Source organism: Ictidomys tridecemlineatus, chromosome X (assembly GCF_052094955.1).
Source record: "Ictidomys tridecemlineatus isolate mIctTri1 chromosome X, mIctTri1.hap1, whole genome shotgun sequence".
Lineage (NCBI taxonomy): Eukaryota > Metazoa > Chordata > Mammalia > Rodentia > Sciuridae > Ictidomys > Ictidomys tridecemlineatus.
The window spans coordinates 69,210,531-69,233,797 of NC_135493.1; the positions used below are offsets into that span (position 1 = coordinate 69,210,531).

Genomic DNA, 23,267 nt, shown 5'->3' on the forward strand with positions numbered 1-23,267 from the left:
ACATCATCTACTGAGCCTTAACCAGAATATCAGAGCCAAAGGGGGCAAATCACCTAACTGAAGGAGCTCAGGTGCATCAACCTCTTCTCAGGATATTGTGCAGAAAATGAGACTTCAAGAGCACTGAAGAGATTTGACGGAGGATGAACAAGAATCAGTAGTAAATGGCAGGACCAGATATCCACAAACTAATAACTTCCAAGCCACTAAGCCCTTGGTAACAGGTTGTCCTCTCTTCCTTCAGGCCTTCCTGGTGCCTCCTACCCATTCCCCATCCCACCCCAGGTCAGTCTCATTCAAGTGCTACAGTGGAGCCCAGCACTAGGGGTCTTTGCAAGGGACTATTGGTGAATTCGAAAATCTCGTTTTAAAATCATACTCCATGAAAATAAGAGTACAACTTTCCCCAGCCTCTTTTTTGTTTGTTTGTTGCTGCCTCCTCTAACATTCCTCAGGCATACCTGTATCAAGTTCTTAGTACCAAATAATAGCCTGACCTATACGTAGCTAGAAGAGGAAGAAAGAGTTCCTGTCCTGAGGAACTTTAACTCTGGTGGGGGAATGAAGTATGCTCAAAGAATAAATTAATACATAAAGACTTCCTGAGCAAGGTAGGGAGGGTGGAGCTGATTAAACCACAATATATGCATGTTTGGAAATGTCACATTGAAACCTATTAATTGGTAAAATTAATATGGCTCAATAATTATTTTAAAAAAGATTTTCTCAGAGGAGAGTGGCAGCATGAATATGGGAAGACTTAAAAACAATAAGAATTCCAAGAGGGGACAATTCAATGTTCAGTGCTTCTTCCCTAATCACACGTGGAAAATCAACTGATCTGGCCAAATCACTTTCTAGATCACCTTTCTGGCCTCATGACCTACCAAGCCACATCGCCATGTTCCAATTATCCTGGACCCTGCTATAGTGTCCCAACCATGCTGTTTCTCAAGTCCTTCAGACTTTGCCCTTCCTTTACTCATTATTCTTATTAGTAAAGTTCTGCCATTGAAAACCCAATACTAATATCACCCCCTCAAACAAGCTTTTCCACCTCCTGGTCCAGACATTTTAATCCTTTCACAGAGGGCCTTGCAGGACTCTTGAACAGTAATATTTTAGCAATTATCACTTCATTGCAAATTTTGTTGGAACACAGTCTATACCATAAAATGGGGGGTAAGAAACATATTCATCTATAACAATTTATTTCCTGCTGGATGGGGTCTCTCAATTCTGTTGTTGACTAATCTATGCTCCATTTCCTTGACACACATCACTGTTAAATGGATGCAGTTCAAAGACTTTTCTAATCAGTCTCTGATCTCTAATTAGAAGGAAAAGGTCCAAGAGCATTAGACTAAGTTTGTTTCATGGCAACTGCATACCCCCACCCCAACATCCACCATGTGAAGTCCTTCAACCTGACCTCTTAACTCCCAGGTTTAAGAAAGACAACTCTCTCTGGACCTGCATTAGAAATGAACTCATGCAATCTGATCCTTATCTTTAGACGAGTCTTTGAGGGCCAGAGGAAAGCATTATCCAGCATTCTATGGGGACTTGAGACCTGAGTTCAAGACTCACTAACCCTGGCATAAATCCACACCACTCACACATAAAAAGCATGATACATATTAGAGAGCACTTTCAATCCTACTGTGTTTTGACATTTACAAGTCCATAAGGCAAATACTACCCTTCCTCTACAGATGAAGAAACTATAATCAAAGGTTGCTCTCATTAAGCAGTGGAGCTTGCCTGGAACCCAGATCTTTGAGCAGCTTTTTCCCCTTTCCAACTATATCTGAAACTTTTGTGTACATCAGAATTACCTGAAGGATCTGTCAAACTACAGAGATTGTACCCTCAACCTTTCTGATTCAAAAGATCAGGAGTGGGGTCCAAATACTTTCATTCCTAACAAAAACCCAGATGATGCTGACATTGTTTTTAAAAAAAAAACTGATCTATACCAACCTAGTAACTGCTTTATGGCCATGGGCAAATAATTTCCCCTTCTATCTCAATGCACTTAAAATGAGGAGGCTAGACTAGAACCATGATTTCCAAACCTTATTATAACAACAAAGCCATCTTTCAAAAATAATAACATGTAGAATCCAAATACATACCATAGTAAATAAAGTCAGGACTCTGATGAAGCAGTGGTGGGGAAACTGAGAACTCACAGCACCCATTTCCCCAGATGCTGAGATACCTAACAGAATACATTTTCAAATCCCTTTCTTAGATGGTACTTGAGGGCTCTTCTACCTATGACATTCCAGTATACTAGAAAACTTAGCCCTTGCTATAGTGAGGAAAGAGAAACTTTGCATTAACCAGTATACAAGACTGCACTGCCCATATCTAGTTCTTGGGTCCATACAGGAAAGGAAAGCTTAACTCTGTTGGGTTGGTAGATTCATGGACCCTTTGACCATCTGTGGACTAGCTCACTAGAAAAATGACAATATACACATACACACCAAGATTATTTAGTTTATCCTTTCAGATGTTATGGACTCTCTAGGGATCCCAATTCAGGTTAAAACCTTTATTGAAGAGCTGGAGCTTAGTGTTATAGAGTGCTCCCCTAGCACACACACATGAGACCTTGGGTTGAATCCTGAACACCTGGAGTGCTATGGAACCTTGATTTCACTCTGGTAACTGCATTTCCATCAAATCCTTCCTTGGAATTTTCAGAGTGTTAAGTCTTCTCCTTCATCATTTCTTGCCACGGGAACTTGCAGATATCACTTAAGGTGTCAGATTATCACTTGGTAACTTTCCTTCCTCACCAAACTAAAGGTTCCAAGGGTTGAGAACATAGTTTATTTGTCACCTATCTCTTGGCAGCTCAGGGCTAACACAGGGTAGGCACTGAGGAGAGAGTGTGAGATGAGGACCCTAAGGTGACCACAAAGAAGGGGCTCTGGATCGATCCCTAAGGCATTACTCTAGTTCCAGTGCCCACCACAGGGAAGTCCACTCTATCTTTTCTAGGTAAAAGGATAATCTCTGGCTTTCAACTACTGCTTGGTGCCTAGTGAGGGCAAGATGAGAAAACCTGGATCTCCTTCCCACTGTCAATAAGGCTTTGAGCAAACCCAGCCTCAACAAACACATTTCATTTGCTGGGTAGACTCTGTGGCCAGCAATGCCTCTCCTCTGAGGCCTAATGCTTCAAAGTCAGCTGACTCCACACTAAAGCTGAGTGGTGCAGAAATGGTCAAAGGAACCAGGCAGAAGGTATGGGTGGAGTCTGGCTGTGGAAGCAATCAGAGCCAGTGGACTCAAAGAGAATCCAGCTCCTGCTCAAACCCTAGTTATTAGTCCACCTTCTCTGGAGTCCCCAATAGTAAAGGAAGAACTATTCTAGTCTGTTCCAACACATCCTCCCTCATCTCACAAACACCAAAACTACAGTTGCCTGTTTATTGTTTTTCAAAACAAAGCAAAATAAAAAGGGGAAAAACGTTCAAAATTCCATTCTGGTGGAAAGATGAGTTGCCATGACTGATTCAGGCTGTCTCCCAATTGTATCATGGAACATCAGGTGGACTCTGGGGTGGGCTGTTGTCCTGGCAGGGATGGATGAACACTTGCATCAAGGCTGGCATCAGAAGAGCTGCAGGCCAGTTTTGAGCCCATGCAGCTGCCCCTGGCTCCAGAGAAGGCCCTCAAAATTGGTGCTGCTATTGCTGCAGTTGCCACTGCCAACACCACAGCTTAGGCCCAGGGTGCTGTGGAAAGAGTGGGGGGATCAGTGAGGAAAGAAGGCACTTTAGGCTCCTAGAGGAGCTAAGAGTGCCTGATATGTATGTGCATGTCTATGAGAAGGGCCCACCCTCCAGCCTGGCTTTTTATACAAAAGACTGGAGCAAATCTAAAAAGTTATTTCAGTTGGGCTCCAGGGGTGATTTTTGCCCTCTCCACAGTTGAGGGAGGGAGGGAGGGAAGGAAGAGTAAACTTTTCAAAGAAAACACTATAGAAAACCCAGTACATAAAGCAGACTAAAGCCCACAGAGAGCTGTCTGAGTTAAGGGAAGGGGTCCCACACAACTCTACCCCCAGGAAAATAATGAAGTGGCTGCCTTAACAGGGCCTCCTTTCCAAATTCCTGAAGCTTGGGGACCCAGAAGACTCTGTGCTGGATCCCTCCCACATATAATAGCTGGTTAAAGGGCCCAAGGCCAGGCTTGGTCTTTAGGGACAAGCCCAGCACCCATCCCATAATTGCAAGACTGCCTGAGGGAGATAACTGCCCTCCTTCTCCCTGGCCCAGCTCAAAACACCCTTGCTTCCCCTGCTTCTTGCAGGTCAAAGGTCCTTCCAGCTGGATGAGGTGACAGCTGAGAACAAAGCCATCATCCTTCCCCTCAGGCAGATCCATGGTTATACTACTGCAGCTGAAAAAACCCTTAGAGATGATCTAGTCCCATCCCTCCCATCACCCACAATTTTACAGACAAGGAAACTGAGGTCCAGAGATGAGAAATGACTTGCCCAAGGCCACATAGCCAAGTCAAGGGTGGAGCTGTGGTGGGAATGCCCAGCTCCAGCCCAGGAAGTGTAGGAGCTGGGCCAAATCTGCTTCCTTCTTGATTTAACAGGTTACTCCACCTGCCTATACCTTGATAACCCTGATACCCTGGTACTCACTAAGCCAGCTTTACCCAGAGCCAGGCTAGCTGGGACTAAAGAGAGAAGGGGTCTTTCAGACAGGTGAATCCCACTCCCATCTGGCTTCCCCAGCTATCTCCTCTCTTCTCCAAGAGGCCTACTTACTGCCCCCTTGCCTCAGATACAGAGTCCATGGCATTGTCTTGGGCCTGGCCTGCTTCTGTGACCCCTGGGATCCAGAGCCCTCTCCCAGAATGCCCAAATGAAGAGGGGCTCATCTCCCAGGAAGTCCGCAAACAGCACAGGGATGGACTATTAATTTCAGGGGCCCAAAGGGGTCTCTCTCTGGTACTCACAGGATTCTCCCAGTCACAGTGGCCCAGCATTCCGGAATGTACAGGCCCTCTGGACAGGCTCCTTTGTGTTACCAGCATAGCCCTTCAGCAAGGGCTGCTTGGTTCCTGGCTCCCTGATGAGCCCAGGGCTCTCCCGCCTGTGATCCAAAGGCGAGTTTCGAGGGAGAACATGGATCCCTGCACAGGCCTTGCTACCAAAATGCCTGGACACTACAGGGAGGCCTACTGATTATTCTATGCACCTTTGGACAAATCCATTCCCCTTTCTGGGCCTCAGTTTTCTCCTTAGGAACAGAATGAAGAGCATCTGTTCTTGACCTTTTAGGAATGGGGGACCCTTCAGAGAATTCACTGAAAGCTATGGACCCCTCTCCTCCCAAAACAGACATGCAAATGTGAGCACGTGCATACGTGTGTGTGCACGGGCACATACACAAACACACACACACAAAATGGACCCAATCTGCGAAGGGAGCCAAGCCAGTGCTCTATGCTCACTTCAGTGGCACTCTATTCTAGGGGCAGGGAGTCCTAGCAAGGGCCCAGCCACCTACCTACCCACCCCACTTTGTCTGTTCCCCTCTTGCAGGCGGCAGACAAAGGGGGTGAGAAATCTTGCTGCCATGGGCACTCACCCAGCCTTGCCCGTTGGGGGTTCCAGCCGCTGGTCTAGCACAGGCTGGTCCAAAAGATACATGGTGTCATAATTGTCCAGCATAAGTTCTGCTGGGTCCTCAGTCTGACCTGGCATTCGGCCTAAGGGGAACGTGTCCCATCGCACATCCTCTGTGAAGCAAAGAGAGGCATAAAGAATAGGCTTATGAACTGTTTCTCTAACTGGTGTACAGGACTACCCACCCTGTCCATCCAACCAGCCCACTCAGCCATCTCAATATGAGCTTTCTGCATACCCCCACCCTCACTCTTCTACATCTATCCTCATAAGAATAAGGGGTGACATTTTGTTTCTGGTGGGTGGAGGAATGAACCTAAGGGTGCTATCACTAAGCTATATCCCAGCCTTTTTATTTTTTGAGACAGGGCCTTACTTAGTTGCCCGGGCTGTCCTTGAACTTGCCAAGAATGGCTTGAAACTTGCGATCCTACTGCCATACCCTCTGGAGTTGCTAGGATTACAGGCGTGCACCACAGCACATGCTCACCACACATTCTTCATGGCCCTTCTTCCTTCTCTACCTCAGGGTGGGCCCTCAGAGGAACCATGTTCTACCTGCCCCATTCAAGGTCTTCTTGCCCCAGAGGCTCATACAAAGAATACTTTTTTTCTCCAGGAAAGGGCAATCTCACATGTCCCATCCCCTACTGCCTCCCAAGCATACAAAAGCAAACATACCAAGCCCTCTATTCAACAAATGTCCTCCATTTCACTCCCTGCCTTCCACACCTAACATTCACAGGCATACAAACCAGACAAATTCAAGTTCCCAACTTTGTACACATGCATAGACAGAGAAGGAATAATGGCTGAGGGAAAGAAGGAAAGATTTAACACACTAGCTTTTTGTAGTTTAAACCAACAGCCTACCCACAACATGCATATGCACACGTGCATGCGTGTGCGCGCGCGCGCGCGCGCACACACACACACACACTCTCCACTTTAGGATGGACCATGCCAGGCCCTTCCTATCCCTGTCTTATTGCTTCAACATCCCCCATAGTATTATTTTAAATCATTCCTCCCCATCTTTACACAAGTGCATCCACTGTTTTCAAGAGAATCCTTTGCTAGTTAACTCTTCCACACATATTCTCTTTCTGACTTCTGACTTCCTGCATCTCCTTGATACTCAAAGAATTCTCCTTTTCATAAGGCCCCTTCAACATTCTATAAAGTATCAAACCTGAACCAGCTGTTTATGTAACACATATAAAAGCCCATCCAAAAGTGCTGTCTGTATATTCTAAACATGTATCAAATTATTACAGTGCATCCCATACATATGTACAATTATGTGTCAATTCAAAACAAGATGATGGGCTGATGGTGTACATCAGTGGTAGAGCACATTTCTAGCAAGTGCCAGGCCCTGGGTTCAACACCCAGCATTGAAGAAAAAAAAAAAAAAAAAAAAAAAAAAAAAAAAAAAAGCTCTTCCTCTCTTACAAGCATTTGTCCCTGTGCTATAATACAGTTACCTTCAGGCACAGGTACTACTCCACCCATGGGCTATGTGACCATACCATCCACCCCATCGCTAACATCCCCAACACTGTCTACATCACTTGCCCTATCTGACACCTTGTCCAACTCCAGTCCTTCAACATGGACACACAGGCCACATCTAGAGGGCAGTCTTACACCATTTCATAGGCTCCCATCTCTCACTGCTGCCACTTCTTTCCCTCATACAGATAACTCTTGACCCTCATGGGTCTCAGTGACCCTGCCTCCTCTTCAAAAACAAAAGACATATGACTATGAGTGTATGCATACACAGCTACACTACAGCCCATTTCACAATGAGTTCTTCCCCTACTTTTTTGGTCCCTTCAACATACACACACAATTCTGCTTGTACAAACATCCTTCCTTTTGCTATTTACAAAGACATCCCCCATATGCCCTTTCTTGCCCTAAGAGATATCTCTGTGCCACAATTTACCTAGTAGGTACATACACTCCCCCAACACACACACACACACACACACACACACACACACACACACACACAGAAATAAAATGTGTTCACCCATCCCTAACACTCCCACCCAGGGCCTTTATACCCTAGCTCTTCCATGAACATCCACAGAAAGGCGAAAGATACAGCTCTCCCCATAAGCTCATTCACTGCCTTGTCTCTGGTGCTATCTCACTCCCCATCATGGCCACCTTATACCACTCCCAGGTCCAGCTGTTATGCCTCCCCCAGGCCATAGTACACAGGCCATGCCCTTTTCTCTTGTGTGTATATCACCAACCTTCCCTGTACCTCCATTCCCCTAGGCTCTAGACTCATGACCTTGTGTGAACATCTAAAATCCATATCACTCTATTCTCTCTTCTGATCATACTTCCTGTCTCTAACTTAATGTTCCTTCAGGTGGCCTGACCAGATTTTGTGGTGTCTCACAACCAGCCAGACTCCATGAATATACAGAAAGCACTCCTTCTTACTGCATATTGAAGCAGAATCATACGTATACTTCCTCCACTTCTCACTTTCTCCTGAGTGCTGCTGCCTGGTGGTCACACCCACATGGTCCCCTCTAAATTTCTCTACAAATGAAACAGCGAGCACCCAACAGTGGTCATTGGTGCTTACATGCTCCATTCTCAGAGGGAAGAAAGTCACTTGTCATCCATGTACCTGACTTTCTCCCAAGCTTGACTCATACTGGCTACCTCCTGCCACTTTCTATCTCTTCCCTAGTTGAAAGAGAAACAATCAGTGAGGGGAGAATGCATATCAGGTTCCTTACCTGAACTAACTTGCCATGCAGAACCCTGCAAAGCTCCTCGTTTCTGAACCAGGAGCCTGGCATTCTCCACTGTAGGGGATTCCTGCACAGTAGAGAAAGGTCCCACCTCCATTCTGTCTTCATCTTCATCTTCTTCCTCATCTTCATCATCGTCATCGTCATCGTCATCATCGTCATCATCATCGTCGTCATCATCATCTTCATCACCATCTTCATCGTCATCTTCAATTCCCTCTTCATCTTCCAGGTCATCGTCATCATCTTCTTCATCATCTTCTTCCATCTGGTCTTGCAACACATTTTTCTCTTCCTTCTCTTCTTGATTGGTATCATTATGGCTGCCCTGTTCCCCCTGCTGCTGGGCCTTTCCTTCAGAACAACAGTTAGAACCAGCTGGTTTAAGACCCCAATATAGGCTATCCAGTGTGTATGGAGACTTCACGCTGGGGGGAGCCTCTGATCCCTCTTTCACCTGGCTGTTTTCTCCATTCTGAGTATAAATGGAACAGATGCGCAGCAGCTTCTCCTGCTCCCCATCTGGCAGGACCTGTCCCATGGCTTTGAAGACACTGAGAAAATGGAGGGATGGGGTAGGAAAGATTCAAAATCTCAAGTCACTTCCTACCCCAACACTCTAGGGTTTGAACTTGGTCCCTGAGCTTCTACATCAGCCTCTGAAAGGCAGTGAGTAGAGCACACAAAACACAGAAACAACAGGACCATGGAACCTGAATAAATTCTTTGGTTCATCTCTGTACCTCACTTCCATTCTCAGTAAAATGAGGACAATAATGATACCTAACTTCTAGGTTCCTTGAGATGAGTAAATAAGAGAGCTCACATAGAATGCCTGGCACAGTGCCTGGCACATAGTGGGCATGCAATAAATGATAGCTATTAGTCTGTACTGAAACACTACATAGAAACACAAACTAGCCAACAGGCCTGTCAGGCTGGAAATGAGAATGGCAGATCCCTCTCTCCTCTGGCCTGGCTGAACAATCTGTCCTGAACTCCAAGGATATGCCTAATGTGTGCTGGGCTCCTTCTGAGTGGAACACAATATGTGATCCCTTTATGGAACAGCTACAGCCTAGCCTGGAATGGAAAAAAAGAAAAAAAAAAGCAGCAGTTGACAAGACAAAGCAGGATGTGAAAGGGAGGCCTGATGAGCATCATAGACCTTCTAGGGGAACTATAGGAATGGGGGCAGGCAGAGAGCACAAGGAGGGAGGAGCAACTGAGGGCAGGTTTTGTGCTGGAAGTGAGGCCCAGGAGGACCAGACAAAGAGCTAGCACACTGCATTGCTGCGTGTGGTGAGAGTATCCTGGCTAGAGGGCAAGGCCAGTGCTGAGGATCTACACCAGGAAGAGAGAGCTGGGAAGGGAAGTGTGTGTGTTGGGGACTGGGTCGCCTGCCAACTGAGCACTGGTGAAGGCTGCCTGTCTGAAGATCACCATGGTCCCCATGGTGGGGGCTGGGTAGGGCAGCATTGAGGCAGGGCAACCAGGGAGGAGGCTGTTTGGACAGCTCAGGCCAGAATCTGTGAGGGCTGGCCTAGGGCGTTGGCAGGGGAGATGAGAGGGAGAAGCTGGGAAGGACAGACAGACAGAGAGCAGGGCTTGGTGACCGATGGCAAGGGTCAGGCAGAGGGGAATTAAAGATGATGACATTGTGCACACAACAGACGGTGCTAACAACAAAACCACCAACAGATACAGTCGCTGGGGAGGAAGAGGGCAAGCCTTCCTCATGGAGCCTTGCATAGAAGCTAGCACCTACCAGGCACCTAGGCCCTACTGGACAGGTGGGTAGGGTGGAGGGATGGGGAGTGTCCTTCCGGGTGTATGGAGTGTGAACTGCATGGTTCATGGAGGGACCACATGTCCAGTGGACTGTTTGTTCTCTCAGCACCCAAGGATTGGTCACATATGCCCGGCCACTGGGCTGGGGGCTAGGGACTTGACTGAGAGAGTATCTCTGCGGGCCAGTTTTGTACTCCATGAGGACCTTGGTTCAAACTGAATTGATATTGGCTGGCTGTGGGAAGCTCTTGAAAAGCTTCCAGCTTTATTAGAGGAAGAGCTAGAGTAACTCTCTGCCCTCTCACTGTGGTCCATTAGTGTGATTAATAATAAATATTCTCAGGCACTCGATATTGGCAAGAAGCCTTATCACCACTGTTTGTTATTACCCACCCACCATCTCCAGCTATCCAGTCGGACCACTCAGGTGCAGGGTGATACAATCTCAAAAGACATTTCCTCCCTTGTGTATGCCTGGTCACAGCTCAGGACTGAGACAGTCACAGGTTCCAGCTGATGGAAAGAAGGTAGACTTCAAACTGACAGGACCTGGGCCCAGATCCCTGCCCCACTGTCCACTATACAAACCATGTGACTTTTGGATAAGTCACTTCACTCCTCGGAGCCTCAATATTTTATCTGCTAAAGAAGGGTAACATACCTCCATCTCCCAAGATTGCTGTGTCAAACTAAGTGAAATAATCTCTACAAAAAAACACAGCACCATGCCTGACACTTAATTGCCAGTGGTATCTTTTTATTTTTTTTCTCTGGGGAAAACAAAAGCCAAGTTCTGTATTCATCTAATAACAGATGCTTTCTGTAACAATACATTCTATTAGAGCATTATGAAGAACATGGGACTATAGACAGGCTACCTGGATTCTGGCCCCAGCTCTGACTTGCAGCATCATACCTGAGCACATCCCCTTTAATCCCCACTCTTTGTAATGGGGTGATTAGGAATAAATTCAACTGGTTATCTGGAAAAGGCAGGATCTGTGCACAAGAAATCGTACCCAAGTAAGCCGCTGTTACTGCTGGCATGTGTCGCATCCCTCTGGTATGCTTGGGTTGGGAGAAGATCTCTGTGGTCCAGACTTCTCCAAGACCAGCAGCTTCCACTCTGCAGGCACTTAGGATTGGAAAGTACCTTGAAGGCCACCTATCCAAACCTCTCCATGCTACTCTTCACTCCCTCCCCCACCCCAGATACACATGCCATGTTCCTTCTGCACTTCGAAACTTCCTTTATTCTTTTCTCTGCTTGAATTGCTCAAATGCTTCCTTCATGATTTTCTTCCTGATGCCTCCAGACCCTTCCGATTATCCTCCCAGTTTCCCACCCAGCCATGTCACTTCTAGTCTATAATGCACACATCTGGCAATGTCTGGTTCAGTCCCATCACCTGGAGGCCTTGCCTTGGCTGAATGTGTCTACAAGGTCACATTTTTTTAACCATATAAAAACTATTGTGCCCAGATGCCATAAGGATTCAAGAAAGACTCAACCAGGGAATCAGGGACTAAAAGGGCCTTGGCATCCAGTCTCCCACTTCATTCATTCCTCAGGCATAGGTCAGCTCCCACCAACGATAGCACTGCTGGCAAGGAAACAGCAGAGCAGTTTTCAGTTTAATGAGGCCTATTTGGTGCCTGGATTTGTGTGGTGTGGTTGGGCATGATACAGAGCCCTTGCTCTCAAAGAAGTGTAATAGAGGGAAGGAGACACTGGGGGAAGTAGACACGGCAACACAAAATCTCAGATTTGGGAAATATTCAGGAGTCAACAGGACAGGGTAGATGGTGCTGCCAGGGGAGGAAGATCACTTTTGAGTTGGGGTGGAGAATAAGATGACCAATTCTTTTGGTTACACTAAAATGTCTCCAAGGGGAGATGTTCAGCATGCAGTTTATTTCGTATAGGAGGCTGAACCATGGGGGAGGGGAATGCCTGGGCTAGATAAAGAGATTTAGGTAGGCCTTAGCAATTTATAGGCAGTAGTAATAAGCACAGGCATTTCTAGGAGGGAATAGTAAACATTTTCAATGCAGTAAACACAGAGACTAACAAGGGCCCATTGGATTTGGTATTAGGTCAAAGCAGCTCTAGAGGTGAGCACCAAATTATAATTGGTTGAGTAAGAGGGCAGTGAGGAAATTGAGATTATTAGCTGAGGACTATTCTTTTGAGATCAGAGGGGAAGGAGTGATAAGCTGGTGATAACCCAACAGAGGAATGTGGGGTCAAAGCAGATTTTTCTTGTGTTGCTATTACTGTTGTTTTGTTTTAAGAGGAGAAAAACAGACACATTCATAAATTGAGGAGCAAGAACCAGCAGAGCAAGTGAGAGGCTGGGCTGAAGCCCCAGCAATGCTGGCAGAGGTGGCTCCAGAGCACAGGTGGAGGAGCAGGCTTTGAGGAGAGGCAAGGCCACCTCATCCTGAGACTGGCGAGGTTGACTGCAGCTGCAGATCAGTTCACGAGGGCTGGACCTCAGGTCGAGGGGGCCCTGTTGGATGCCTCCATGTGCTCGAAGAAGCTAGGGTGAAATGGGAGAGAGGGAGGGGCTCAAGGTAAGTGGTAAGGGTTCAGAATAGTCAGGGAATGGGAGAAAAAGTTGTCAGAAAACAAGTCAAAGTTCAGACAAGCAGAACTGAGGCCTGGCCCGAGATTAAAAATCATACCTCTGCAGTGGCAGCAATCCGCAGGGCTATGTTGCTTTCTCCAGCAGAGCTCAGCTACCCGGGCTGAGGAGCAGGGGAAGCAGAGTGGGGAGGATCAATCCCAGCATGGGGGTTTGCAAGTCAGATATAGCCAAAGGATGAGCAGAGTTGAGGGTGCTGATGATGAGTGGCTGAAGCAATCAACCACAGACAGGACTGGGCAGAAGCAAGGTCAAGGGAGGGAGAAAATGGAAGCATGGAGGTCTGGATGCAGGCAAAGAGCAGGTGTCATGGGATGTAAGGGTGAAAACTAGAAGAACAAGAGGTGGTGGTCACCGAGCAGGATGCTGAAATGTCAGCTTTCAGAGGTGAAATAGCTCTGAGTGATGGAGATGGGTTGCTGAGCGTAGTGGAGAATGAAAGTCACTGGAGTTGAGGAGCTGCAGTGTCAGATGGGTCACCCAAATGAAACAGATATTGCTCCAGAAATCAAGAAGAAAAACAGGTGCTGAAGGCATCCATGAGAATGAGGGAAGTGGTTTCGGGTCATGACATGACAGAGAAGGAAAGAGAGACAACCACAGGTATTTACAGGAACCAGTACAATATTCAGTTTGACCATTAGAACCCAGGGTGGATTGGGTAAAGGGGACTCACAGGAGGTATGGTTACCATGACAGGCAGGGCCAGAATTAGAAAGATCTCTGAATGTTGAGCCAAGAAGCCTTCATTTCACCAGGAAGGCAATAGGGAACTACTAAAGTTGCTGAGTAACTACCAGAGGTACCTTGGGAAAACTAATAGAGGATACATCATTGGGCTTGGAGTCAGAGGACCTGGGTTTGATAGTAAACAGCAGCTACCATTTATTGTGCACTTACTCTGTGCAGGCCACTGTGCTAAGCATTCTCACACTGGACTCAGTTCAGCCAGGTCATAAATTATATGATCTAAAAGGAAGAATACTCTATTCACTCCCAAGACTCAGTTCCCCCACGTGTCTATGGAAGGGGGACTGGGTTAGATGTCCTCAAAAGTGTCTTCCAATTAGGCCACTCTAGGGCCATGTGGCCCTAAAGCTTGCAGGACCTCACCCTCTTACCAGATGGAATTCAAGAAACTTACAGCTGAAGGAGTTGGGGACTGGCCCAGCAAGGTGAGCCCAAGCAGGACTCAACCACCTGGGGCCAGTCAAGGGAGGCAGAGCAGTTGAACAGCCTCCAGCTCCTTCTTGCTTCCCACTGTCTTGTAGAAAATCGGCGAGCATTCTTTCCTAGGAGAGAAGAGGGAGCCTGAGAAGAAGGAACCAGTGACCCCCACCCCCAGCATTTCATTTTGAAAAGTTTGGCTGTGCCCCTTCCATCCCCCCAGATTCCCTACCCTATACCTCCCAACTGCTCATAGCATTCAGGGCACTTTGTCCCAGCCCAGTTTAGTTGGCTCTGAGAAGAAGAAGGAAAGAGGAAAATTTGTCCACTGGCGCCCACAGGGCCCTCTTAGATGAACCTAAACCTTTAACAAGGGAGGTATCTGTCTGATGATTTTCAGCAGAGAGCTGAGTATAGTGGCACTGCCTGGGCTGCCTTATGCCCTGGATCTAGGGCTAGTCTCCCTCACCAGTTTTGGTGTTGGCCACGATCAGTTCAATGGTCCATCTAAGGATGTAGGTGGGCCGGATCCCACTGTCCCCCAAGGTTGGCAGCTCAGAGAACATCCTCTCCAGCAGGGCCTGTGTGAAGGTCTGGGAGTGCAGGCCCCTGAGCAGGGGCTGCCAGAACTGAGAGAACGGCTTTGGCACCAAGACGTCATTCAAGTCCACGTTTTCTGGTTTGTGAGGGACACCCGTTGACGGAGGGGAGGGCAATGGCAGCAAGAGTGAGACAGCAAGAGAGAGAGCACAAGAGCAAGAGAGGGAGACAGAGAGAGAGAGAGAGAGAGAGAGAGAGAGAGAGAGAGAGAGAGAGACAGACACAGAGAGGGGGGAAAGAAAGCGGACGCGCGCGCAAGCCCCAACAACAAGAGTTGCCACCACAGAACAGAAGGAAAGAGAAGAGCAGAACATCAGGAAAAGAGAAACCAGTTAGTATCTGGCAACAAACAACTGACTCAAAAACAAAGTATAAAAAGAAAAAGAGCTCTGGTTCTAGCTTCATCTTTGTCAATAACTCACTGTGTGACTCTGGGTCAGTACCTTCCCCTCTCTGGACCTCAGTCTGACCATCTGTAACATGAGGATGTTGGACTAGATGACCTCGCAAGGCCATACCAGTGCCACTGCTCTAGCTGTCTAGCTAGTGGCTAAATCACAATTAACATGGCACAATAATGGTTTTAAGACTCCCCCAACCCTATCCACCACACCCACCCTACCAAATTCCAGGCCACCTAAGGACAATCCCATATGTTCACATCAGCAGAGCTCCCTGTTCTGCTCAGCCAGGAGGGCTGAGAGGCTTCCACCCCCACCTTGCCACCCAGCCCACTCTGGTATTCCTGCCCAGGAAACAGAACCCTAGGGCTGCACTGAGCTCCTAGAACCTTACCTTCATATTCTATCTGCAAAGCTGCCAACTGCTCAAATGTGGGAATGAGGAAGCCGTCATCCAAGAAAGCATCCAGCACAGCATTCCTGGAATAAGAAGACACTAGTTTAGGCAGGTACTAGTTTAGTGCATGCCTGTAGTCCCAGCTACTCAAGAGGCTGAGGTGGGAGGATCACTTGAGCCTAAGAGTTTGGGAACAGAGAGGTAAAACAGGAAAATCCTGACTCAAAAAATGATGATGACAATGATGATGATGATGATGATGATGATAAGCTGGGCATTAGTGACACATGCCTATAATCCCAGCTACTCGGGAAACTGAGAAAGGTGGATCACAAGTTTAAGGCATGCCAGGCAACTTGATGAGACTGTGTCTCTACGGTTTAAAAAGGGCTGGAGGCGTATAACTAAGTGGTAGAGGCCCTGACTAGCATGTGCTAGGCTCTGGTTCAATCCTCAGTACTACAGAGCTTTAAAAAAAAGAAAAGAACACAAGTCTAGCAAACTGAAGCTGATATAGGACCCAGAACTAATGTTCTCTGGTTCTTCAAGTGGCCAAGGCAGCATTGGGGGAGATGGGGCAGGTGACAAGGGGATCTTAGACTTGAGCCTCCTGGGGCTAGAGCTGGGATCATTTACCAAGCACATGTTGATCTATGACCTGTAATGAGAGCAGTAGTGGCTGAACAAACAGATGGAGACAAGTCTCAGGCCCACAGAAAAAAGTTAAATGCCTGGTATCATGATAAACTTCAGTTCCTGTAGTCTTTTGGTTTCCTTTGGCCATTCTTGATCATTCTCTATTCCCCTACACACACACATCCATCTAACTGGCTGTTTTTTTTTTTTTACATCTTAGAAGTAAAAACTGTGGGCATTCAACTGCTGGCTAAAATATGAAATACAATTCATAGGCCCTCTTCTTATTATTCTTTTTTTGCACTGGGATTGAACACAGAACCTCACACGTGCTGGGCAAGTGCTCTACCACTGAGCTGCATATGCTCCCAGACCTCTTTATTCTATTTTTGAGACAGCATCTTGTTAAGTTTCCCAGGTTGCCCTTAAACTTTCGAGCTTCCTGCCTCAGCCTTTTGAGTAGCTGGGCATAGGCTCTCTTATTAGGAACTCCAAAAACTCAGAAAAAGTAAGATGGGATAAAGTAGACTATACAGGTATCTCTAAACCCCATCTAGCTCAAACCTAAACCAGCAACAGCAAGCTAATTGCTCCAGAACTAGTGGCTTTCCAAGAGCCCCTCCCAGCTGACCAGGCCTAGAGGGTGGAAAATAGGTTCCAGGGTATTCCAAAACCTGAAGCTCCCTCCCTCCAGCAGAGTAGGTCTAAGGAGGAATTGCTGTCTTTTTACCTCTCATCTTCTTAGTACAGTATCCAAGAACACTTATAGCAGCCAACCTAACTGCTCAGCACTAGCAGTCATACTATGTAGGGGCACAAGGATACTTTCCCCAGCTGCTGGACAACTGCTAGCCATCTCTTTGCTGAAGAATACAGTCAAGAATCCTAGGCTGGGCAGACACTGATAAAATACCTTTGGAAGTAATCTTATCCTGGAGGTGAAGAGCAGACTGCAGGGGCAATCCCAACCTACATTGCAGGCTCCCCTCCAGGTCCAGTCTAGTACCTATGCCATCTACCCACATTCTGTTCCATCCCAGATTCCTTCCTACTCTCCTTAGTCTATCATTGCCTCCTCAGGTTATTAGTAAAAAGCTCCCCTTTTCATTTGAATTTAGGTAGAATGCTTCAAGAACAAGGGATGAGAAAAGGATTGGTAGATTCTCTTTGTCTGCTCTCATTAAATTGAACATTATTTCTTAGGGGGGAAAATAAGGGTCATGGCCATAGAGAAAAAGGAGCCTAGGGGCCGGGCTCTGACAAGGCCCTTCCTCTGTCCCCCAAACTACAACCACCAAGGTTGATAGCAATTTGAAAAAACAGACTAGCAGTGCCCACCATATGTCTTTGCTCTCAAACTGGAACAAGGGCTGGCAGTGAAGTGCTAAGGATCACAGGCTTTTCCTACTTGCCAAGAACACCACATCCCACCTGACAAAAAGAAACAAAGCTGGTCAGGGGATGGATGACAGTGCATATTCATTCCTCTGGTCATTCTAGTGACTCACTGTAGGCAACCCCAAGCTAGAAGCTGGCAGGGCCAGAGGCAGAGGATCATGCAAAACACGGGTCACCATGTGAAGGATCAGGATTATCTCTGGGATTTTTCCTACAGCAGGTTGGCAAGGTAGGACATGGGAATTGATTTCAGTGAGGCTGCTACCCTCTATCCTAGTGAGTAGCCAGCCCCTGGTTACCTAGCTACATACCTGTTCTCCCATGAAATGCCCTTGAGCTCTGCCAGGATGCCTTCTACACACGGGGATAGTTTATTCCATGCCTTAATAGCCTGAGGTAAATGCCTAAATTTCTCCAGCACCTGTCAGCAAAAGAGGTTCCATCAGAAGACTGGTTCTGTCAAGGACCCAGCCAGGCAACCTACCCCCAACCTCTCCAGGATCCCCTCACATAAGACTTTAGGACTGCCCTATGGAGACAAGGCAGGGCATGCAGGGGTGGGCCCACAACTCCCCTACTGCCTCTACCAATAAAAATCACATGACCCTTAAATGCCAGGCTTTCTCCTCCTCTCCTCTCCCTCCTCCTAATTATTCATGGCTCCCAATAATCAGATACCCCAATACTTTGATATCCAATGGAAGCATTTGGTTGGAGATGGGCAGAAACCTTTGGGCAAAAGAGTAAGGAATGAGGGCAGACAAGGTGTTACAGAAGAAAGGGAATCAGGAGACCCAGATTCTTATTATGGTTCTGTCTTTAACTGTATATGCTATATCACTGGCTTGGGTCTGTCCTTTATTAATTCACAGCTTCAATTTCTTCTTTGAAAAGGCAGGGTTGAACTAAATCGTTTCTGAGCTACTTCCCTTCCAACTAAAACAGCACCCCTCAGGCTTATACATCTAGAGAAGCTCTCGGGCCTCACCTGCTGGTAGACTGCAAAATTACAGGACTGTGCAACTACCCATTCCCAGTTGTTCCCTACCACCCATAGGGCAGATTATCCACAAACTTCATCATCTGCTCCCTTCCATCGATGTGGAGGATCATCCAATTGGACTCTGCTGCTCTTGTCTCCTTCCTAGCTTCCCCCCTCTCTTTCTGAGAAGTTCCCTCATGTTTTGCCACATTTCTTTCAAATTCCTTCTCAAGACTTCTCAGGTAGCTGGCAAGAGGGAAGAAATGGCTGGGGCAGATGAGAGCATGCCAAGTCAAAGGAACTTTTCTTACCTTAAACTGCTCCTCTTCATATGATACCAGCAAGTCTCGGGCTCTTTCTGAAAACAGAATGGGGAGAGATATAGGATACTACAGCCCCTGAGGAAGTGCTGAGCCAGGGAAATAACCAGTGCTAACCTAAGCCTGAACTTTCCAGGCTCATGGGCCCCTTTTTGCCCCCATGGACACCTACCATACAACTCCTTATGTCTCAGGGCCTTTGCCAAATGAGCATCCACCTCTTCACTGACTTTACTATCTCCATCAGCCCTGACATCCAACTCTGCACCTTTCCCATCATCCTGAGGCTCTGGTTTCTGTTCTTTGATGTCATCAGCAGTGTTCTTCTCTTCTTCTTGGTCCTCTTCCTCTGTCTCCATCTTGTCCTCCTCCAACTCCCAGGTTTCTCTCAGGCTGTTCTCTAATTGATGGCACCAGAAGGTCTTCTGGAGCCAGTCCAGAACAAAGTAGCAACCTAGAGGAGGGGAAGAAGGAAGGCAGTGCCATAGGACAAGCTGCAGACAAGGAACTAGTAGGTCTCCAGTCCTGTGGGCTTCTAGCCTCATAAGCATTATGGAAAAGCCCTAGGAAAGAGGCTTGGCTCCAAGACTCAAATCTCACATATCCAGATACAGTCTACTTCCTTATGGGTTATCTCCCTGTTCTTTGCTTTCTCCTATTCACCAGCAGTTCCTTTCCTAGTCCTAACACTGGGTCTGAAAATGAGAAGCCAAAAACAGCAAGGAGTGGTAAGTGAGAGGACTAGGATACTATCCCACTAGCTAGTTACATAACCTTTTGCTAAGTCTCTTCCCTTTTCTAGATCTCATTAGAAGAGAAAAGGCTAAAACAAGGGGCCTTAAATGGGATAAGATGGATGTCCAAAGAACTCCTGAGTTCATGATACTGTGATGGCTAATGCCTCTTAACTTGCATCTCCCTCCCCTTTATGGTGAGGCTATTGAAGTACCACCTCAGGAACAAAATTTAAGGGGAGGCCAAAAAACTGTAATCAAGGCATCAAAACAGTACCCTGCCAAGTCACATGGGAGCCTGAAGCAAAAGAACTCAGTGATAGTAATCCTGCTTTTATTTTTCATATTTTGTTCCTGATACATTTTTCCACATTAAAATGCTATTTATTTTGATCTCTGAGCTTTTGACCATTCCTTAAATTTTGTGCCCAAGGTGAGTACCTCACTTGATTCACCATAATTGCAGCCCCAATGCCAAGTAAGAACCTCCTCCCTATCCATATATCCCAAATGTCACCCAGCCAGGCCCAGAGGGCTGATATTAGATAACCCTCTGGGTACTCACCTCTGCGGCAATCATTTATATGGGGCATTTTCTTGTGGGTCAACTCATGGCGAAGTTCAACAACCCAATCTGGAATGTTCACCTGATAGGGAGCATAGAAATTTAAAATAGTATAGTTGGAAGAGACCCAGGGATAAACTAGCCTGAACATCCATCCCATTGTATAGATAGAGACACTGAGGTCTTAAGAGTAAGATTCCAGTCTCACAGAGCCAAGATTAAAAACCAGGTCTCTTGATTATTTTTACTACTCTGTGGAGGTCGTCTTAAAAATAAGAAAAAAAAAAGACACCCACCTACCCTAACCAATAACCACTCTCCTTCAACAGAGAGTTCTGTGAATTAGCATTAACAATTACCTTCTCCAGCCTCCCTTTCCCCTTTCCAGGTCCCTTTTACTCCTTCCTTTATCCCACACCTCCTCCGGGGAGTGTCTCTTGATGATTGAACATGCCTGCCCTCTGGGTCTCTGCACATTTTAAATACTCACTCAGGGCAGGAATATCTGGCATTTTCATGCTGCTTGGATGAGCTCTCTCTTCCCTCAGACTGTCAGCTCCCTGAGAGTAGGTGTTGTGACTGCCACCTCTTTCCTCTCCCCACCCAGTGGTACATTGGTACATTCAGGCTCCTCAGCTTCACTGGGCCATCCCCAGCAAGCTACACTGGTCAAGTCCACTGATACATACTGTGAGGAGCAAGGGAGCAATTCTGCTTCTTTTGAGCTGGAAGCTGAGGCTCTAGAGTTCTTGCCAGGCTTGGTTACTAGTGAAAGGATGAGCTAGTCTGATTGTATATACACCTTACCCCATTCCCCATTTAGGGAGCCCTACTGAAGAAAGAGAATTGAGCAAGGCCATTTTACTATACATACCTCCTGAGCCAGAGACTTGAGGGAGAGCTTGACAAACTTTGGCTTCCTCTCTGAGATAAGATTCACAAACCTGGGTTTGGAGGAGAAATAAGTGGCATAGCCCAAGGAAAAGTTTCATCCAAAGCATCTTGTTGAGTTACTGACAGCTTGCATTTACACAACTTTCCACTAACTGTCCTGTTCTTAAGGTTGTTGCCAGCCAGAACATGGATAGTTCCATGGCCTCCAACATTTACAGAGAGTCTGCCCTATACTGAATCCATACAAATGAATAAGACACTGTTCTGGCCTTGCCAAGTTAAGTTAGGATAAATAATCATGACATAATATTCTAAAACATAACATATCATAGATGTTAAAACAAAGGAAATTGAATATGTGGAGAACAGCTAATGGCAGAGAAGGTAAAAGGATAAAGGGAGGACCTCAAGGCAACAGTGGGGAACGGTATGAGAAAAAGCTTTGACACATGAGAAAACTCAGTGGCAACCTTTTTCCTGAAGTGAATGAGACAGCTAAAACCACTGAGTCATTTTGTTAAGTCAGGAACTCCCAGCCCAAGTCTTCACTTCCACAACTCAGCAACCTTTCAGTGTTCATGGGGGAGAGAAAAGGGAAAAGGGTGGTGCCAGGTACAGATGGGGGTAAAGTTAGGAAATCCACATTAAATCACACCCAAGAGCAATAAAGCCATTCAGAAAAGTTCCTCTGGGTGAGGAGTTGAAAATCAGACTGTCAAAGGTGAAATAGATCTACAAAGATCACCTGGTGATCCACCCCTCCCCACCCAGCCAAGTATATATTACAAAAAGGAAAGGAAAATAAAAGAGAAAAGGCTTTCAAATTAAAAAGAAATAAAAAGAATATGTTGATGGGGGCAGGTTTCCAAAAGTTGTCAAGTCAAGCAATCAGGCTGAGCCACACTCAGGGACTCCCAGGGCTTTTTGCTTCAGGTTGTACCTAAAGCAAGCCTTGTTTATCACATGCTTGCCCCACCTTCAGATCCCAAACCGTCCCCCCTCCAGTTTCTACCCCATGCAGGTCTTACCTGACCAATGCCATGCCATAGAGTAGTCTAAGTTCATCAGTGCCCAAGCCACCAGTTACATCCAGGAGCTTACAGCGTATCAGGTCAGCAGTAGAAGCCACTGCCAGAGGCAATTCGTTGCCTAACCTAAAGGGCCACAGTCCAGCACCATCATAAAGATCCTTTACACTAGTCCACCCTCTACTTCAGAACCTTGGTTGTTGCAGGATATTCCCATTATATACTGGCCCAAGAGTGCATGAAGACACAAAACAAAAAGATGGGAATGACAGGGTAATGTCTGTGGGATCCAACACAGGGCATTAGGAAGCTAGCTAGGATCTGGGAAACTACCTATCAATAGTTGTGTGACACACCCTTCTTTAACCTTGCAACCCTCAATCATTCAGCTAGAGAAGCCCAGTATCCCTTGTTAGTCTAGCCCCAATCTTATAAACTGGACAGAAACACCCCACTTGACCATGGTTTTTCAGGTAAGACCCTCTCCCACTTGCCCTAATCAGCACCAGAAATCCACACTAGGATGCTGACTTGCTCCTTAAGGCCCATTGCTCTCACCGGCTCCCTCCCCAAGAAAGGGTTACTTAATGGAGGTAAAAGTCAAATCTCACAAATATGACAAGAGGTTTGTTGAGACACACCCTCTTACTTTTCATCCACCAACGGAATTAGTGCAAGAGCTTGCCTGCGACTTTCCTCCAGGCACTTGGGAAAGTGGCATCATTAAGCGATTTAGGGGAGGACTTGAGAACGGGGCCTTTTAGGAATTTGACCAAGAAGAGGTGAAGCACCACCAGCACGCAGGCAAGAGACCTGAGCCCGCCGCCTTACCTGCTCCTCCACACTGTGATGCGGTTCAGCGCATACCGCTGCAACTTATGGTCATCACAGAACAGGTAAACCGTCACCTGCTCCCACTCCGCCCTGCTGAGCCAGGCGACCACGATGCTTGGAGCCAAGAGTGGCGACGACCCTTTCTCTTCGAAGCACTTTCCGTACCATGCACTCCACACGAGATCCATCCCCTGGAGATCCATTGCTGACCCTGTCCCAAATTCCCACCAGACCTGGGATAGATGCCTGGCCCTGTGCCACCGCAGTCCGCACAGCTTCAGCTCAATGTGCTACCCTCACTCCAAAACGCCGCCGTCCCAGCAACCAATGTGAGAGAATGACCCCGACGCAAGCCCGCCTCCCAGCGTTAGCGTAGCCAATCGAAACGTGGGATTTGGAGGCTGGCTTTACAGCATGTGTG

General features: G+C 46.9%; 1 protein-coding gene across 16 annotated transcripts; it reads right to left on the reverse strand.

Moving 5' to 3' along the window:
- Window positions 1-3,433: 3,433 nt before the first annotated feature.
- On the reverse strand, window positions 3,434-23,199 carry Las1l (LAS1 like ribosome biogenesis factor). 16 transcript variants are annotated; one of them, XM_021733163.3, is made up of 15 exons: window positions 22,844-23,194; window positions 22,013-22,138; window positions 20,965-21,034; window positions 20,091-20,172; window positions 18,964-19,245; window positions 18,783-18,829; window positions 17,801-17,910; window positions 15,453-15,538; window positions 15,080-15,130; window positions 14,527-14,733; window positions 14,035-14,182; window positions 8,437-9,005; window positions 5,628-5,778; window positions 4,993-5,129; window positions 3,434-3,755 (listed from the first exon to the last, which is right to left on the reverse strand). In XM_021733163.3, exons 1-14 carry the CDS (start codon window positions 23,047-23,049, stop codon window positions 5,006-5,008), a joined length of 2,259 nt encoding a protein of 752 aa, XP_021588838.2. In that variant the 5' UTR covers window positions 23,050-23,194; the 3' UTR covers window positions 3,434-3,755; window positions 4,993-5,005. The 16 variants fall into 16 exon arrangements, 14 of the variants coding, with proteins under 14 accessions (XP_021588838.2, XP_021588839.2, XP_013218278.2 ...); XM_021733164.3 differs by lacking the exon at window positions 4,993-5,129 and having other exon boundaries at window positions 19,060-19,245; XM_013362824.4 differs by lacking the exon at window positions 4,993-5,129 and having other exon boundaries at window positions 22,844-23,193.
- Between the last annotated feature and the right edge of the window lie 68 nt (window positions 23,200-23,267).

What these genes read in the sequence shown, in the direction of transcription:
- Las1l (XM_021733163.3), bottom strand. Translation starts at nt 23,049, where the DNA reads ATGGATCTCCAGGGGATGGATCTCGTGTGGAGTGCATGGTACGGAAAG. An exon ending in ATCACAGTGTGGAGGAGCAG is followed by an intron (nt 22,139 to 22,843) that starts GTAAGGCGGCGG and finishes GTGGCCCTTTAG; the next exon opens with GTTAGGCAACGAATTGCCTC. An exon ending in CCCCCAACGGGCAAGGCTGG is followed by an intron (nt 5,130 to 5,627) that starts GTGAGTGCCCAT and finishes TTTGGATCACAG; the next exon opens with GCGGGAGAGCCCTGGGCTCA.